We start from the raw sequence: 20,283 nt of genomic DNA on the forward strand, positions 1-20,283 counted from the left end.
CTTCCAACTAACAACAATGACAGAAAGCAAAACCATGCTTATCTTCCCAATATGTCAAGGTTAAGACAGGAATTACCACTGTTCCTCCATGCAAACATATCTGTCCCATTTTAACAGCAGTAAAACTCTCTATTCTCCCACACTGCCTGTTAACAGCCCAGGCAGTACACAAATATCAACTTCCTTTTGTCATTAGCACTTCCAGCCAGATTAGACACTCATTTTTAGAAAGCCTTCACAGAACGTTCAGAAGTCAAAATAGCCAGAAATGTTTATGTGGAGTGTTTAGGAGGAGTTACTCCAGCACCAGTAATCCAAGGGTGTCGCATATTCACAAAATGATCAGTTTTGCAATGATGCATATATAGGTTGGAAAAAAAACCCTCTCAGCACATACTGTATTGTCAAATTAACAAAGAAATCCGTGACTTTGGCATAATTTCAAAATATTTTGCCAGTTTAGCAGAACCAGCTATCAGGTGGATCATTAAGGAGGCTGCAGAGATGGACAGGGTCAGAAGGCCTTTAGCACTCAGGAAACCTTCTCTGTGCACCCCAAGCTGCCTCAGGCTTTGTTAGGACTCAGACACTCTACACTGGACCTCCCTGTTATCTTTATTTTTATTGAGAAAACCAATTTCAAGGCAACTGCAAACCTCAGGCTTATCTTATCACTGGCAAATACCAGGAGCAAGACACAACAAACTAAAAAAGCACTTGCTAGCTCAAGGTGTCCCAAGTATTTCGGCCACTCAGCTGGTGAATGATACTTTATTCTGCTCATGGTTTGTTTTCCTGACCAATTCTAGCATCACATTTACTGCCACGAATACTGGCATGTGTAATCTGTCTCTTTTCAGTCCACCAAGAAGAACTGGTCACTTCAAATTCTAACATAATGAGCAAGGTGTAAAGATAGAAAGTTGATTAGAGTCACGGGCTGGTTTGGCTTGGAAGGGACTTCAAAGTCCATTTTGTTCCAATCCCCCTGCCATGGGTAGGGACACGTTCCACTATCCCAGGTTGCTCCAAGTCCCACCCAGCTGGATGAACACTTCCAGGGATGGGGCAGCCACAGCTTCTCTGGGCAACCCGTGCCAGTGCTTCACCACCCTCACAGGGAAGAATTTCTTCCCAATATCTGATCATTATCAGATGATCAGTGGGAAGCCATTCCCCGTGTCCTGTCACTCCATCCCTTGTTCAACGTCCCTCCCCAGCTCTCTTTCAGCCCCTTTAGGCACAAGAAAGAGCTCTCAGGTCTCCCCAGAGCCTTCTCTTCTCCAGGCTGAACAGCCCCCAAAAACACACCTCTTCCATAACAGAAGCATCTATCAGAAATATCTGCAAATAACAACTTCAAGAGAAATGCACTGAAAACTTGATCTTAAAAGCATTTCTAAGAACCACTGTTTCCCCTCTGTGTTTGTTCAAAGCAGAGAGAATTGAGAGAAATAATGAATTTTGTATTTCACAGCTACTGGGAACCCTCCTTTGCCTGCCAGTTCAAATTCCCTGGTTTTCACAAAGTGGAAGAGCAATTTAAGGATTTGGACTGATCCTGTACTATTCTGAATAGGGATTTCATTTTCATTAAAAAGCAGACACACTTCTCCTTCCCTTGTTTTTCTTCTTCATATGTCCAACATTTTTTTTCATGTCTTTACAAGGTTCCACTCGGCTTCACCTTCTGGCAACTCTTGCTACTTCTTTCTGCTATTCTCCCCACTTCATGATTTCCAAAGTGCAGTCTTCTTCGTCAGTCAGTTTTCTGGCTCCATAATATTATTTTTGAGACAGTTATTCATACTTTTATGTCTGGAGCCCTTTACCACAATTTCTCCCGTTAACAGAAAATACAGTTTCAGATAATTGCTTAAATTAAAATGCAGAGGGGATTACTTAAATCCACTTGACTTCATTAGCTTCTGATTTTCAAAAGTCTTTTGAAACAAAACCTTGTCATGACAGACCTTTTGTGTTTACCCATTTAAATCACAATGCAGATTCTTTCCAAATCTCAAGTTGAATTCTATTCTTTCTATAAAGCTCCACTGCTTACCAAAACCAGCTCCGAAACAGCAATTTATGATTTATACTTTCATGTATCAATTGTAAGAGACATTTAACCAGGACATTCATATTGAGGTGGCTAGAAATGCAAAATACTTGGTGACCATTCTTAATCCCCCTTTTCATCACATGTTGAGAAAAATTTGCATTTTTCACTCTAAGAACATATGGACTTCAATGGGAGTGAGATTCAAGTAACTTTTATAGTCTTAGCTAGGATTAACATAAACAGAAATTACTGGAAATCTTCCTTGAATAAGCTGGATACAGTCTTGCACAAGAAGGTAACCAAGTTTATCAAGTTCCCAGTAAAATACTCTTTTTTCTAACATGTTCCCTTCCTCTTTCTCCAGAAGTCTCATTTTTCTTTTAGAGAAGGAAAAAAAAAAAAAGTTATTTGATACAAGAGGCTCCAAGGACTGGTTTTGCACTTTTACCCCCAAGGTTTGAGAGGCAGAGCTGTGCCCCTCTCACAGCAGCTCAGCAAGGGCGTGTGAATCACTTTATCCTTGTCCAGCCAGATGCATGACCGGGATTTAGATCCCACCAATCCAACAGCTTGGATGTTTTATCACAAAGCAAAACTGCACAGCAATTCCCTTAGGACTGTACAGTGAAAACTATAATGCAATTTTCAGATTTCTGACACATTTTTCTTTACAGCAGTATAGGATTGACTGGGACTGTAATTACCTTCACTGAATCTAGTAAACTCTTCGGGAAAAACCGTCTCAAACCAACATCCTTCCTGAAAGAAAAAGTATACACAGCATTAATATCAAAAACATTGTGCAGTATCATATTTCTCTTTTCAGGGTGCTTTGCGTCTATGTTCTGTTTTTTACCTAGCATATACAATTACTAAACCATTTTCCTAACAAAGTCCTTGAAAATCTCAGTAACAAACAGACTACCATTAAAATTCTAACTACAGCATCACCCCACATCAAATGTGGCACAGCAGCATCTTCGATTTTAAACCCAAAGGATATTTTATTTAACCAGGTACCTGTGTGGAAAGTCTGTTATTTGAAATGGTGGCTTGGGCACAGAGGAGTTTTGAGAACAAAAACTGTTATTTGTACATGTTTTAATAATTTCAAGAATATAGAAAAAATATTTTTAGAGCATGTAGTCAGATGAGAGGGGAACAAAATGAAAGTGGAAAACCACTACTAGAATGGAGCAGAAGATATAATAAAGAACTATAGAATAGTTTGGGTTTCAAGAGATCTTAATGACCATTCAGTTGCCATGGGGAGGGACAAGTTCCACTAGATCAGGTTTCTCAGAGCCCCAACTTGGCCTAAGCAATCCAGGAATCCATAAAGGAATACTCGAGAGATCACCTCACTAAGCATGCTGTGTGCAATTCCACTACTGTTTTACCCTTTGAAGCACTATAATTAAGGGGCTGTTTAAATGTCTACTATTATGTTTTCCTCATACTGAGCAAATTAAAATTACCAACTTTTTCTTGCAAGCAATCTCACTTTTTTCAATTATAAATCGGGTGGCTGTGAGCTCAGATTTTGCAAACTGAATTTATCAAGCTCATGTTCACACTTATAAATTGGGTTGTAGCCCTGGTTTGAAAATCAGAGCCAGTAAATATTTCTATGCTCTGATGTGCTGCAGGTAGCTTATGTTTGACGTGTGCTTGTGTCACTACAAGTGAACATCAGCTTCAAAAAAAGGTGCTCGAGAAATTGCCAATGATATTAGTGCAGAAGACAGCACTGTACAACCAAGTGCAAAAAACTCACATGTAAAAAAAGGAAAAAAATAAGAGAAAAGTATAAATAGGAAAAGGATTTATAGCTCAAAGGCGTTATTGATTTTTTTCTTTTTAGGACATTACCATCTCTTTCAACTATTCTTATCTGCTTCTGGAACAAGTATGAAAGTGAGCTTTCCATGACTGCATACTTTGAACATACACAGAAATACATCTGGAATTCTTACACTTGGCAAAGCAAGAAAAAGCTGTTAGCAAGCAGAGATATTCAGGATTTATTTACTGCTACCTAACGGCACAAGAACAAAGCCAACAGTAAAGTCAATATAAAAAGCTCGCTCAGAAGAATAAACCAGGGTATTTTTAAAGCTCTCTGAAGATGAGTAGTATACAGTCTCATACTAAAAACATCCTCAACCAGGAGGAGCAGAATGTTCATGTGCAGCACTGGCATCTGTGCAATGACAGTAAGCTGCAGGATTATAAAACTTCACAAATGTTAATTCCTTCCATGCATTTCTTCTCAAATGCAAATGATACTCGGTTTATCATCCCACACAGTTAAATGAATCTAACACACTATTACCATCTAAATAATATGCAAAGACATTTTGACAGGGACATATTAGTTTAACATTAAGTATTTGAGAGAGAGAGTTGGTGCTTCTGAAACGAAGCACCTTCCATCACCCTGGTATCCTTCATCTTAACAGTCCTGCAGCACACAGCTGCCACAGCCTCATTTGATTCATTACTAGGACAAGCTGTAGAGCAGCCTTTTGTACAGCTCTGGGTGCAACAAACTGAGAAAAAATTCTTATGCAGAGTACAACAGACCACAACTCTTAACAAAACTTGTTAATAAAGCATTTCCTGTGTTTAGCTGAGATGGCAAATTTCTTTACTGGAGGAGAATTTAACAAAAGAACCACACAGATTTAATTCCCTGGCCAGCAACAACTTATGGACACCTATAAATAAGAGAATAAGCACTGGAAATTGGAACATACAAACAGTTCTACACACACAACCCTACAAATTCCTTCCCAGCTGTGCTGTGTGGGGGTAGAATGGCCAACAAGGGAGACAACAACTCAGGGCTCTGGATGAAGGACTCAGACATCTGGTTTCTGATTGTCAACAAGAGATAGCCAGCACTGAGAGCCTGGTTTGTACAGTTCTACTAAAGCTTTGTACTTAACCTCATCTACTCCAGCCTATTTATGGGCTTAAATCTAAATTCAATTTTTTTTAATGTACAAACTTCAGTCAGATTAATAAAACACCAACTACAGATAGGTGATACTGCTTGTCTTATAATAATAAGTAGCTTTAGGCAGCATGTATCATGTATTTTTCACCTCAATTCAAGTTACAACAAAAAAAGTAACATTAGATTAACATAATAGACTTTAACATGCCTTTTACCAAATTGTGGCTGCACCTGTTCCTTCCTACAGCTCCCATTTCTGCACTTGTAATTATCCCTGTTCTCACTAACAGGCTTCACATTTATTATGAAAAAATTCTTCTTTCACTCCATGAAGGCCCAACTATTAAAGGCTACTTAACAATTTCATCCCATCTACCATTTTCCATCCAGATCTGTTCTCGTAGGACAATCTGATCAAAGACAAATATACATCAAATAGACATCTGACAAAGGCAGGCAAGGAGCAATCACACCCAATGCAAAAAAGGGCCATTTAAAAATTGCTCTCAGCTGGTTAAGTGCCTCATGATGTACTAAAACCAGCAATCCCCCACAAAAAATACCAAAAAGCCTCACTTGAGCAATAAATATTACTTGTGCAGTTAAAGATTTATGGGCTATTAAGATGGTAAGATCAAATTAATGCATTTTGGGGATCACTGGCACTTTTTGTAGACCTTTCCAGCTTGTAATTATCTGTAGTACAGTCAGTTTAAGTTGTTTTCTTTCCTTCATGTCTCCCAGCTAAATCCCATACAAATCACATCTTGCTTCTCAAAAAAGAAAAAAACTTTTGAAACGCACAATTCTCCATGTCCAATTCTACATGGCATTAAGCTGTTACATTTTGCACATCAGGGTTTTGCTTCACTTTGCCTTTCAGCAGCAGTTTATTACTTCCAACTAAAGCAGCCACTGTTTGGAAAACAAAGACTGAAGGAAAGAAATCACTGTTGAACTGGAAGCAGCACCACACTGAGTCCTCCTGGAACTCTCACCTGTTACAATTATTAATTTATACTTTGTGTGACCTGTTATGACCCTGCTTTCCTTTGTCTGATTGTTTCCAAAGTCATTAACATAATTACTTACGCTTGTAGCTCCTGACTTGCCAAAAAACTGGCTTAAAAATACTCAAGTTCTTACTGAAACATATGAATGTAAACTACATCAACCATAACTCACGTACTTTCAAATATTTTTTTATATCCCCTTTCAGTCTTGTCTATCTGCTCATCTCCTTTATTTTTATTAGTCCTTTCTTATTTTGTGATGTGTTCCCTCAACCAGGTTACTTCTGCTAATGTTTCTACAGCCAAAACCTGAAGTCCTTAAAAAATAAATTTTAAAAAATCCCTAATTCAAACAAAACTAAAGTTTTAAAAAATCTGGATAAATACAGGAGTACTCCAGAAATGCCAAATAAGCAGGCTAGTCATCAAAGTTATCTTTACCTAGTAATATCATAGATCCCTCAAAAATCCTTGTAAACTTATGCATTGTTGTATAAAATCTTTCCTTCCTCCTCCAAATGCCTTAATTTCACAACTCTAAAAGTTAGCACCCATTTGTCATTAAAAATAAGATTAAAAAAATTGAGACTTCACTGCTTCAGCAACCTTTTATTCCAATTTTGTGTTAAACTGTACAGAATCTTTTCACAAGGGTAATTAGTTATAAGCATATCACTGGTGCATGTATGCCTGCAACTTTATCCACTACATAAATACAAATAAAATCAGTTTTCAGGTTTTTGTTAAAAAAGCTGAAGGACTTTGGCTTGTTTGAACTGAAGCCATCTCCTGTACAACGTGAATAAATAAACAAAATATTTCAGTGCAAGGATGCTCCTTGGTCTTCTTTAAATTTGTGATACACAGATAAACAATAACCTTGTTAATTGCAAGGTCACAACTCAGAAAATGCACACACTGAGCAAACAGAAACAAAAACAATACCACAAACATTTTCAGGTAACTCAAACTTTACCACACATGAGTCACAACTGAAAAATGCAACTGGGCACAGAGAAACACTGAGAAATAAAACTGCCTCACAACCAGAGTTGGTGAACCCCATAAACATTAGCAAGATTGCTAAAAACCACAGTAAGCCTCCTGATCAAGTTTAAACTACTCCAAACCTGTTTCTCTGGACCACAGTTAAAAGGCACTTCTCCTACATCTCAATGGGTCTCCTCATCCTTTTCTTACATTAAAGCATCTTAACAACCTGGATGGAATTGAAAAATTACAACAGAACCTTCTGTCATTGAACTGAATTTATTGTTCCTGATGCAGAGAAGGGACAGTTCAAACCTAAAGCTAGAACACAGTACTTACTCTAACACTTCATAGTTGGACTTCTTTTCTAATGCATTGCCTCTCATCTCTCCGTAGGATCTCCTGAAGTCAGGAAAAATATTTGAAAGCAACAATTATTGGATAATTCAGCCTAAAACTACAACATCAACATAATCAAAACTTCTACTCAGCATCAGAAAACATTGGCAGAATGAATTCAAAGGTTAAGTACTAAGTACATTATTATCCTACCTCAACAGATCAGATTTTTATTTCACAAATTAACTGCATCTTCAGAAAAGAAGTGACCTAATCTGGCCTTCATCAGCTCCTTTCTACCTCACACTGCACTTCCTTGTGAGAACCCTCTGTGCATGGGACAGGGAAAACCAGGGGAAGCAGGGAATGATGAGACCTGCTTCAATCCAGACATGTTCACATTAACAAGTGAATGAATAAATAGTAAAGCTTTGTTAGGAGAGGGATGAGATTGTTGTTTTCACAGAGAAAATGGACCAGTAATGCTCATTCTAAGAGTTTCAGTAGCTCATCTACGAGTAGTATCTCGTAAAAATGCTCTGAAGAGCCACAGCTTGAGAACCAGGGAAGGCAGGAGCTGGCTGACAACATAATCACAGATTATTCTTTTCATCACATGTTTTGGAATAAGGCACAATGACTTTATAAGTGCATTAGGAGCTTGCAGTTACACAAAGAACTTTTAGTTTCTCTGGGGCTACCAGCAAAACTTACAACAAAGGCATCAGGTTCTCCTGTGATACCTGGGAAATTTCATAAGCCTAAATTTTGTTTTAATTTGGAAAGTACTGTTCAAAGGACACTTTTATTCATTCCTAACAAGTTTACATTTGTCATTCATTTCTTATCAATTTTACTTCTTCCCTAATCTCCCTGTGTGAGACATCAGCATAACTAAATCAAATGTTTCAGGCTGGAAATTCTCCATAAATTAGCAAAACCCAACACATGCATTTCAAAGATGGGAACTCTCTCAAGGATCTCTTAATCTATTTATCTTTATTTTCCAGCTATCTATGCAGTTGACAAGAATGCCAAAAACACCCAAAAGGATCCTTAAGATTTAATCATTTCAAAATAGCACATTAAAAATTGAGTAAATACAGAGAGGAAAGGTAGCAGCATTTATCTATAATTACATTCTTTAGCTGTAGGATTTATATATGCAGAATCACAAGACTATTTACTAAATAACACCACAGATGCATTTCTTTTTAAGCATACTTCAATGTACTCTACAGGCCTTTGAATTATTCAGATGACGAATTCACCCAAAAGGCAGTATATCAAGATGTAATTAATTAAAATTTTAAAATAGTGTTAATTTAAAAATCACTAGAAATGAGTTACAATACAGTCTATTCAGTTTTTTTTCAAACTGCTTTGTAGCAGAAAAAGTCTTATGATGTTTTATTCAACTCTACTGGTCAGAAATTGATGAACTTTAAGCAGTTTCAAAATTAATGTATATATTCTGTCAGAAAGATGTTGAATAATAAATTAAATTATCAGCTTACCGGATTTCAAGGCAACCTAGTTTCAAAGCAATTTCCTGGTCCACTTGATCTGCTATTTCTAACATATAGTCATTTTTCACCTACAGCAAAAGAAGCAGGTAGGCATCACAGAAAGATCAGTTCAGTGCCAACACAGATTAAAATACTCCCCAAAACTTTCAAATGAATACATCTTAATTTTCTGGAGTGACAATTCACAGTCCAGGAAGAGAAAAAAGAAGTTGTGTTCATATTCTCCACAAATGAGCTGCATTTAGGTAAGAAACACATTTCGACCACCATGAACTTGATTGAAAAATTCCTTACCTATGTCACTACTGGCTATGTTTTATTAAATATAATGAAAATTGGACTAAGACTGAGGACTGAGCAGACTGTTACACCTGCATTCCAGCTAGGAGAAGGCAAGTTGTGTTTTGAACCATCCTGATCAACAGGATTTAATGGTCTAGGCAGACCTAATCATGTAAATAAAACTTATAAATGCCTGGGAATTACAGTGAAAATAAAAACAGAAGTAAACAGAGAAGAATGTGCAAATTGTACTGCATAAAATGGCACACTGGCATAAAATAATGCTGAACTAGTAAGAAGAACAAAGAGTGAAAATGGGTGGTGACCACCTACAGTAGGAATCTGCAGGATTATACAGCAGGAATATCTACTTGATATCTTCATCACATGTCCTAGACTTGTCTTATTTACCAACATGGATGTGAGCAGAATCTTTTATTTTAGGTAATACTTTCACCACACTGGAGTAAGCAATTTATACAGTAACTAACAACAAAAAATTCAGGCAGTAAGAGAGAACAGAACCAGCGCCCAAAAACTTCACTCTGCAAATCTTGCACCAGTAAATCTTGACAGCTTTTCCTTAACAGCTCCTGTTATCCTCTTATGAAAATATCAAGTTGCTATTGAGATCCTAAAGTTGCAGCAAGTCCCGAAATACCACAAAAATCCTTGTGACTGACTTGCAGATCAAAGAGGAGAGATGATGCACTATGAAAGCAACACACTTCACCAAGTGGGTTTGTTGAGTGATGACAAGTTGTAAGAACAACTATTTCAAACTACTACTGCCATGAAATGCATAACTTGGGAGATAAGGAAGTACAGCATCCAACAGCTGGAGGTGTTCTCCACTCAGCATTCTCCTCAGCACATGTGAGCATCCACCACAGCATTCCCTCTGCAGCAGTGTGGCAGCTGGCTCCTGCTCCAAACTACAAACAAATCCCTAAAAACTTCCTGGATCTAATTGTATGAGAAGTTTTGTTATTGAAAGACGTGAAAGAAGAAATATGATAAACTGTGCAAGACTGAGAAAATGAATTATTACAATAGCTGAAACATAATAAAAAAGCTTCTTGCATTTGAATTCATACAGGCACTCAATATGACAAAATAATGAGCTTTTAACTCTTCTCAATTCAGTTCTTACAAATACTAATGAGACAGGAGAATAATTGCCCTTCAGCATCATGTAGTGTGCTATTTGTACACACATATGGAAATAATAATTCTGTATTCCCATAGTAATAGGATACACAATATGAATTAATAATTCTTCTCTTCATTATGCTCACAATTTTAAATAATTTGATTTAGATTGGATATTAGGATGATTTATCCACTGAAAGGGTGGTCAGGGATTGGAAACAGACTGTGCTGGAAAGTGGTGGAATCATCTCTGGAACCATTCCAAGTATGGATGTAGCCCTTGAGGACATGGTTCACTTGTGGATGTGGCAGTGCTGGGCTAGTGGTTGATATACCAAGTTTTTTACAACCTAAATGGTTCTGTGATGCTATAAACAGCAAAATGTAATGAATTACACCAGGATCTATGTTCATGAGAAAGGACTTTGAACAGGTCCTGCAGTAAACTGTCACACAGAAGCTCAGGGCAGGTAAATCAGGAATAGAGTTTAAGGCTCCACAGAGTGCCATAAATGACCTCTGCAAACCCATGTGGGTGGTGAACAACAGCACAGACCTCCTCCCCCTCAGGTCCATGTGGGGGTACCTCAAAATGGAAGAAAGTGTTGAACATGAGGTCAGCTCATATATGGATACCCAAATTCCAGAAGTTCTCATGTCCCTTTTCTGAGAATTCACCTTCACGTACAGCCTAAACTACTTCACCTGACAAGTAAACCTGTTCACAAAATCCCTTGGCTGATCTGCCTTACATCCATCCAAATCAAATACCCATTGACTGATCACTTATATTTAATAAAACCTTTTTGTTTGTTTGTTTTTTGTTTGTTTGTTTTGGTTAAACTATAGATTCGATTTTTAAACCATTTCAGCAATTTTGCATCACCAGGAAATTTCAAAGCCATTATCCATCTATTACTTGAGGTATTCAGATACCAAGAAGAACTGGCTGTAGCAAAGTAGCTTTTCAGTCCTGACACACAAAACATCCACTTACAGGAACTATGCTAATTTATGGCCCAGTGTATTATGATTAAATGTAGATTCATTTATCTTCACAGCTCTTTGCCTTGTGGATCCCAGTGCTCCAGTGCTCAATTTGTTAAACTAAAGAGCTTAAGAGCATCTCCAGTTTCATGCAAACATGATTTCAAAATGCTGCTAGCCTCCTATTCCATAAATAAATAAGCAACATTACCCAAATATTTAAAGTTTGGGGTTTATCTCCTCTTGCCCTGCGGCTTGTGAGCTTTCCAGTCATGTTCCCAGTTTGACTCTACAATTATAGACATCAGATACTGACTAAAAAAAATAAAAGATCATCCCCCATTCCAACAAAATGGAAGGGGGATAAAGAAGTATTTTACATTATATATGCCTACTTATTTTAGTGTTGAAATTTTGTGAGTTATAAAAAGAGATTATAAGCTTCAGAAAACCTGTGGTGAGAATCCAGTGGTCTGGATTTAACAGCGTCCTACTACGGACAGCCAAAGGTGCTTGGTTTTTCCCTTTTTTCATAAACCTGCCTGCACACATTCTTCTTTCAATTTCAGCGAGGGAAAAAAGAAAGCAGATTCAATTTCTACTGCCAGAATACCAATGAGAACTCCTCTTATCACCTTTAATTTTGCTTGACTATTCTCTTTGACATGGCATCAGATCAATGCATGAACTAATGCCTGTGCAGAGATTAGATAAGAATTTCACAGGAGGTTCAGCATAACCTCCTAAGGAAAAAGCCTGAGCAAATATTAAGTGGAAGAGACATAAGAGATAATTTAATGGTAATTAAATGCACTGTCACAAGGCAATTGAAGAGTTTTCTAAGAAGCCTTTTGTGTTTGCTCAATTATAACTTTTATTAGTATTATTATTATTGTTAATATAATTAAATGAGAGAAATGAGAATATTTTCTGGGTTAGACAAACAAAGGCCCCATCTTCAAGAGCACGAAGCCTATACACACACAAAGGCACAAAAACTGAACTCTTAGAAATCTAACAGAACCTATCAGGTTTTTTCTGCTGACTACAAATTCAGAAGTCTGTTAAGAGAGAGGATGAATCTTCTCTGTGGGGTCTGAAGATCCTGTTATCTGTGAGCTTGTCATACTCCCTGGCAGTGTGTGCATGCCTTTGGCTGAACTTCCTATGGCTTGGAAATTCAGGTAACAGTGTACAATACCTGGAGAAGGTGAAGAATATATGTATCTGTATGTACATAAAGATATAAACACACACACCCTTTTCAAGCAGACCAAGCACCACTGCCATAATCTTTTCAGCAATTTAATTATTCAGAATGGGATCTCTCCAAAGGCTAAACCAGAAAAAAAACTGTACGATGCTATTTAATACACCTTAATTTTAACCAGTTTGTAAGACAAAACGGATTCATATAAACTTGTCACACAAATTTGGTTTTGAAAAAGCAACCCCAAAAATCCAAGTGACCAAACAAGAAACCAAAAAAGCAGCCCTTGATCTCTTTCTTAAGCCCAACAAAGCCTTTAAGGTGCTCCTTAATGTGTGCCATTACAACATTAATACCCCACACTAGAGACCAGATTCTCTGGCAATGATAAAATTACGTGAAGTCTGTATTTATCTCCAATACTTTATGGTCACAATGTTACAGCAATAAAAATGCATAAACATCAACAAGGCAAACACTTGGACTGACACCAGGATTCAGAATTCAAGTGTCAACACTGCTAAAATCCTATATGCTTTTTATTTGGTAACAATCAAAACCCAAAACATGATCTCTGAAGTGAGTCACTTTGGTGTATTTTGCTTGTAACATATTTGCTTCCACTGACACTCATTTTGTATTCCCACGTAATGTGTTTATCTCAACTCCCTGAGAAAAAGATATTGGAAAACTGTTTAAAGGAGGATAAGAGACAAAAGCAATGTATTGCTGCAAACTGCTGTGCTGATTTCAAGAACCTTTTCCCTTGGATTTTTTTTTTAGTATGCTCTAACAAGTTTAAGTCAGATTTATAGCCAAGCAGGTGCATGCTTTGGGGGGAAAGGATTAGTCTACTTAAGATCCATTAAATATGGAATAATGGAAATAAAAACTGCTTCAGGCTTCCAGGCAAGTACTACTGCAGTGCCAGTGTCAGAGGAAGCAACTCTACGAAATTTGCCCATTCACAGGGTGGCAAATCAGAATTAAAGTGTGACCTAAACTTCATATTTGGAGTTGACTTCTTGGCCACAACAGCTATGAATAGTCTGACACAAAAAAGAGCTGCAGTGTGGCGAAAAAACGAATGCCAAGGATAAAGGCACCTCTCAGAGGTAGGAAAAATAAGTCTTTCACATGTTCTGATAAACAAAAAATGAAATAAAATTGTCATTTCCCCCACACAGAGAATACACATCACCCACCATTGGTGGTGAATAAATGCTTAGAAAGAGCAGTAATATCCAAAGCAAAAAAGGGTTTTGAAATCCAACACAATCTTACACCATATTTCCTGATTTATTACTGCCCTGATATTCAGCAACAATCCACTTTATTTAAAATATGTTTTATTCTTAACAATATTTCTGGGGTTTTTTTTAATCACTTTTCTTCTTTTTTGCCAGAGCAGAAATCTCTCTTCTGTTTCCAGTATTTTGGGCATTAAAAGTTCAAAGATACTCCTAAATCACAACAAAAGAAAGGAGATGAACACAAAATGAACTAAAAGGCTTTTCCCACATGCAAGATGGGCACCTAAATACAAGCCCAGTTTTATTTCTGATGTCAAGACTTACAAAATATTTGTTCTTTTACTTGAATGGAGAAACTACTGATGGTGTCACTTCTAACTTCTCAAAATTTACTAGAAAATAATGGGCACTTTCCCAGCTACAGAAATGGACGGCAAATTCCAGATGGAACAATTTAAAATAAAAATTGAAAACATAGGAAAGCCCATGTTTGTGAAGATGGAGAAATTAGAGAACAGCCCTATGCTATGATTTAAGGAGAAATCTATCACTGGCCTCGTATTTTATATACCAGCTGCTACTTTCAAAAGCCATCTGCTTCATTTTCCTGCACGCGAGTTTTTTATGCAGCTGCAGTATTTCAGAAGGTTCACCCAGGCTGACAAGCAGTTCATAAAAACACCATGCTGGATTTAGATTTCTTTATTAAGAACAACAGTAAAATAATTCTGAACTTGGCAAATGCTTTCCAGCTTAGGGATTTTTTTGAAAAAGCTATTTGATACTGTGCCTTAAAAAGATATTTTAGGTTTAAACTTGTTTATAGTCTTATAAATTACTACATACAATTATCAAACTTGACATTGAATTTTCAAGCATAAATACTGTGGAAATTCTTTAGAAACAGTACCATCAAATGGTGTCTCAAAAAGGGCAAATACCAATAATTAGCCACTACTGGCTTTCCCAGCTTAATGCTACCAAGGAATTTCCCACAGGATAAACTCCAGTTTTTCAGGAGGACAGTTTAAAAATAAGCAATCTATTTCTCTTGCTTTTCTTTCAATCTCTATGACCTACTTACACAACTTAGTTCTTTTTTATTTCTACTTTTTTTCCAAATGTGCACTGCTTTGAACACTGCATTTAAACAACCCTTCAGTGACTAAGTTCCCACTGAAGAGTTAAGATCATACCCAGAAAGAATCATCCCAACATATGAGATATTTAGATAAGCAACCAAACTAAGAAAATGTCTTTTGTACTCCATTCAGTACATGGCACACAAATAGTAATAACCATCATTTAATGAAGCATGAAAATAAAGATTTATATTGCATCATTTTCTCTTTATCCATTTGTTCTACACATTTATTTTTAGCTGATGCTTTTATATATTGGGAAATTATGTACTTCTGCTTAGTTGGTGAAATTTATATTAAAAAAAATACAACCTGTCTCTTAATTGTCCTGTATATGCAATAATTTACTTATTCTCGGTAATTTCTCTGGATTTATTTTTAACAGCTCAGGTGTGTTCTAGCACCTGTCTTTAAACATTCAAATTTCTAACTCTGGAACGTAATTTGGTGCTAGGTTTTGTATAGTATAGTTGACCCTCAGCCACCAGAGTTCAACTAGGATCTTTATTTTACATCAACACACAACATTTCTGGTGACACCCATCCCACCAAAATCCACTGAAATTAGTCCTGTAATTTACCAGCTCCAGCTTCTGTAATGGAAGACCAGAATATCTCAATATATCCATGGGAAAAGCTGATCTTCAGCAATCACTTTTGTGACAAAGGCAAAAACCCAAGTACACAGCTCACTTGTTTTCCCCACAATTTCCCATTCAAAATGAAAGACATTGCTCTGCTCTGCACCTGCAGCAGGTATGACACACAATGCCAACCCCAATCCATGACACAACTCTTCTCTGCATCCTGCCAAAAAGAATTGCACCAGATATTCTCTGGTTTCAGCTGTATTGCTCCTTGTAGTGTTAAACACACCACAGAATCACTGTAGGACAGACACATGACTGGATTAATGTGGAACAGTCACCCAGTACAAATCCTGCTATCTGTAAGGACCAAACTGCTCCTCCATCCTTGATTCCAGCAGCAGGTTCATGTAGGACACCAAATTCTCATCACTACAAAATCAGCTTGGAAGAACAGAATCCCAACCCTCACTACTGCAGCTTCAGAGACCTGATGCAGCACTAACCCTGAAAGATTTGTGCCTCATCTGCTCTCATGAAGCCCCATATGCACAAAAGCCCAACGCCTGCTTCTAATGTCATCAGTATTTTTAGAAGTCACCTTAATGATCATAATGGTAGTTTTTAAAATACACACAGGAGGGAAACACATATGTGTTCCCACCCCTATTTACCCATCTGACAGTATTAAATTTGCTACAGGAGCTAAGTCAATATTGGGGAAAATTAGGGCTTTGGCCTCTTCTAGGGGAGTTAAAAGCCCAGATCCAGTATCAGGATAACATTCATCTGCCATCTGCCCTCAGCTGCTCCTCCTCTTCATGTCCCAAGGTCACAGTCTCTATATTATCTACGGGTGATCTTTGACATCTCTAACTAATTTTGGAAGCTCCTCTGTTAATAATGAGGGCATTAGAGATGGGCTGGGGGGGAACCAACTTCTGACAAGGCATTGTTAGGGGCAGAGCAGCTAAAAATGATGCCGTCTGTCCAAGTGGGCTGAGCTCCAGATGTCATTGCAAGAGACGCTGCTGCCTCTGGCAGCCCTTCCACAAAGTAGGACTGGACTCTTGGGAGCCATAGAGAACTCAACCTACTAAACAATCCCTGCTCCCAGCTAATTTTATACTTCTGCTCTCCAACACACAATTTTGAGTTTCCAGATCAAGTCATTTGAGTTTCCAGATCAAGTCATTTGAGTTTCCAGATCAAGTCATTTGAGTTTCCAGATCAAGTCATTTGAGTTTCCAGATCAAGTGAGTCCAAGCATCAATGTAAATCAACTTTTCTGTGGGTTTCTTTTTGTCGTAATACACAACTTAATATGTTAATTTGCTGTAACATTTTGTTTCAGATCACTAAAGAGACATATCCACACATCAGTACATGGAAACCTGTCCCTGGCATTTTAAATTCATCAGGCTGAATTATGAGCAATTCGAGAAAAGCCCACACGGATGATTTTCACTGCTCTGGCTGACAGGTGGAAATTTTAAATCAAAGCAAGCCTTTCCCTTTGGCCTGAGCTTGGCTGACCATTTAGGAGGTGTTAGGGATATGAGGAAGTTTCACGTTCCTACCATACAGCAGTAAGGGAAAGCAGACATTGGGCACAGAACATTTGTAGCCAAAGTAGTTCCACAACTATACAAACAGCAGAGCCTAAAACAAGAATGCCAGAATAGTTTTGAGGGTGTAAATGAACTTTTACAGGAAAAAGTAAGTACTTTATGGAATATTGTGAATTTCAGCAACTTCAGAAACCTACCCCTATCAAGGAAATCACCCTTCTAATTGTCTTTTCAAGCTGTAAAGATCAGACAGGAGAGGTTCAGATTCACTTATATTTTTATCAAAAAAGGTATTTTTAGTATATTTTCCATCAGCTGCAATTCTTATATTGCCACCTCCCTGTAGGGCATTTCTCAGCCTTTAACTCTTCATGAAAGATCTGCTGGGTTTTAGGTAGGATTTTTTTGTTTTGTTTTGTTGAGGGCTTTTTGTTTAAAAACAGGCTGCCAACATCAGGAACACCACCAGCTTTTCTCCCAATGTCCTTCATTTCCTTCAAAGCTTTTCCTGTCAAAGTCATTTGCTTTAGGTCTCCTATTTTTATTAGGGTGTAAGAGATGTTGTTATTTAATTAGGTTAAAGAGTCTAATTCCCAGCCTGCAATTCAAATTACATCTCATGCACCTAAGCCTTATAAAACTTTAATCATTAAGTTATTACAGTAATTGCCTGGACTTAAAATTTCCTACATGTCAGGGACAGAGTTATAAAAATAATTTAATTTGCATGATGTATTTATCTGCCACAATATAAAGAGATCTTTCATTTAATGAAATACTTTTTGAGTGTGAACATAATCTTCACAGACACTACAGAGACAGAGAAGTACCAATTGTCCGCAAAAAACTTTTTCTCCACTTTTTCATAGGATGCTTTTCTCTTACTATTTTTTTAAAATAAGACAAGAGTATCATTTTTTTTCCCCTCTTTTATTTTTAAAAAGAGTTTTCTAATGAAAATGAACCTGCAGTGTACTTGTCTGGTGAGACACAGAGCCCTTGTTGCACAGAATTCAGCTCAATTTTTTCAGGCTATCATTGACCTGTCCTAACTTCAAGATCATCCCCTGCTTGCAATTCCTTCTCACACAAACTTTGGTTATTTTTAAAAAGCAAATTCAAAACATAGTTCAGTCCTGTGGTCTCCTTTATTATATATATATGAACTACTCCAGGGTAGCTCCACACCGCAGGCTAAACAAGGCAACAGAGAAAAATTCAACACTGATAAAAACAACCTTTTCTTGTTCACTGGGATCTAAAAAAAAAACCACCCCCAAAAGTTACTTTAAAAGTCTTCTGTTTGAAGCACAAGGACAGCAACAATGGAACAGCTGATGCCCAAGAGCTGCCCCCACCCCCCATACAGATGCTTATTCCCTTTTCATCAAGGGATAAACCATCTCCAATTACTGCAGGCTAACATGTTATTCAAGGATAAATGTGTGCAGGCTCTCTTCCCACAATAAAAGGAAGGCAATTCAAGTAGCTTATGTCTGATTCTCATTACATGAATGTTTTTAAAAGCCATATTCTGTCTTGATTTGAGATACGGCTTTCACTCCTCACTCAGCTACTAAGGCAAAATAGAGGAGCCTGTCACCTTTATTTCCACTTCCCAACAGCCATGTCACTGGAGCACAGGGAAGAAAGACACTCACTGGGAATTTCACCAACACTTATTTAAAGCAACTGAAAATATTCCCAAGGACAGGAAAATGGTGAAATATTGTTTCATTACCCAAAATCTGTGATTTTTAATTCTCCTTTTGTACCTTTATGTTTATTTCCTCTGAAAAATGTTTAAAAGTCATACAAAAACCAAGAGATCTTCATCAGAGATTTACAAAACAGTCAACAGAATACACACATACACAAACACACAAAGGATGCTATTTGTTGATAAAACTTATTTTTCTTCACTGTACTTCACATTTAAGGTTTTGTGGGTGGGATTAGAGCTCACTTTGGTTCAGTTTTGGGTATTCAATACCACAGGACACAACTGAAGGCTGGCAGATGAAACCTGTGCAGTGAGCATCTGCCAACTGTGCAGACAACCATAAATCTGGCTTTTCCTGATTTTTGAATACTTCAGCCTCACAATTCCAACAGCACTGGGTGGGATCCAATTTGCCTAATTTGGCTGGAAGTGTAAGCAGTTGGGCCCAAGGGAGTAATGCAGTCGATGCAGAATCACCACCTAAATGCTCCACAGATTGACAAGAGACAACCCTGAAGTCTTGCCACCCACTACCTCTGACACCTGCCAAAGAGAGCAGTAACAAAACAAAAAGACACAGTTCCAGCATTAGTTTGTTGATCAGACCTCTCAAATGAGATGTGAAATGACATGACTGGAACACACAGCTCCTCCAGTGAAGGGGAATGACCTAAAGATCAGCCTCTCCCCATCTCTGGCCTCAAAGCTGAAGCACAGCCTGAGCACAAGAGGCACCACACTGCATCGTTAGTGGGACTGATTCTGATGTTATTAACGAGTTGTGTGGTTTCCCCCCTGCTCCCACACACTAATTTTAATCCCTTGCTGTACAGATTGCAGAATGAAAGGTCTCATTAAGTGCCCTGCTTTACACTTCCAATTAAGAGCAGCTCACGCCCACCGCAGATGGCAGAACGAGCGCCACGATCACAGCACGTCAAGCCACAAACAGCTCTGGGCACAGGTTCTTGATTTGTTCAAGACTCTTGAAGAATATTCAAAAACACTGAAAGGTCACAGCATCCTTAAAACAGTCAAAAATCAAGGAGAAAATAGCGATTTCACATATCAAGCTCAAGCTGAGAAGCCTGAAATGCACGGATTTGCACAGGGCAGCGCACTCACTGAAGTGAATGGGAGTAGTCATGCATGTGAAGGCACAAACGTGTGCCAGCTTTGGGTTTAACAGCCTGATAATTGTGGTTTGGGTGAGCTGGATGAATAAACCCTGTCTGTTGACGGTGATTAAGGTAACATTTTGTTATCTTTATAAAATGTTCTGTACTTTTCCAGAAGATGAAGATCATTTGAGGATTTAAACTTTCAACAAAACCGTAGCTTGCAACTCAGATTCAACAAAATCCTTACAATTCCAAAATCCATGGGTGACATAGGTAACCATGTTTCTTGAACTTTTAAATTTGTTGCTATACATTTTTAATACACAAACTATGTGTTTGGATGTTACTAAGTTAGCAATA

At 37.7% G+C, this 20,283-nt stretch overlaps 1 protein-coding gene across 13 annotated transcripts in view; it reads right to left on the reverse strand.

The window, feature by feature from the left end:
• The window catches only part of PTK2 (protein tyrosine kinase 2), a 191,027-nt gene that overhangs the window by 67,503 nt on the left and 103,241 nt on the right, over window positions 1-20,283 (reverse strand). For all 13 annotated transcript variants that reach the window (XM_058833329.1, XM_058833324.1, XM_058833327.1 and 10 more), the window contains 3 exons: window positions 8,884-8,963; window positions 7,367-7,429; window positions 2,767-2,821 (listed from right to left, as the gene is read on the reverse strand). In XM_058833329.1, the coding sequence (XP_058689312.1) occupies window positions 2,767-2,821; window positions 7,367-7,429; window positions 8,884-8,963 (198 nt within the window). The remainder of the gene's footprint in view (window positions 1-2,766; window positions 2,822-7,366; window positions 7,430-8,883; window positions 8,964-20,283) is intronic.

This window comes from Poecile atricapillus, chromosome 2, assembly GCF_030490865.1.
Source record: "Poecile atricapillus isolate bPoeAtr1 chromosome 2, bPoeAtr1.hap1, whole genome shotgun sequence".
Lineage (NCBI taxonomy): Eukaryota > Metazoa > Chordata > Aves > Passeriformes > Paridae > Poecile > Poecile atricapillus.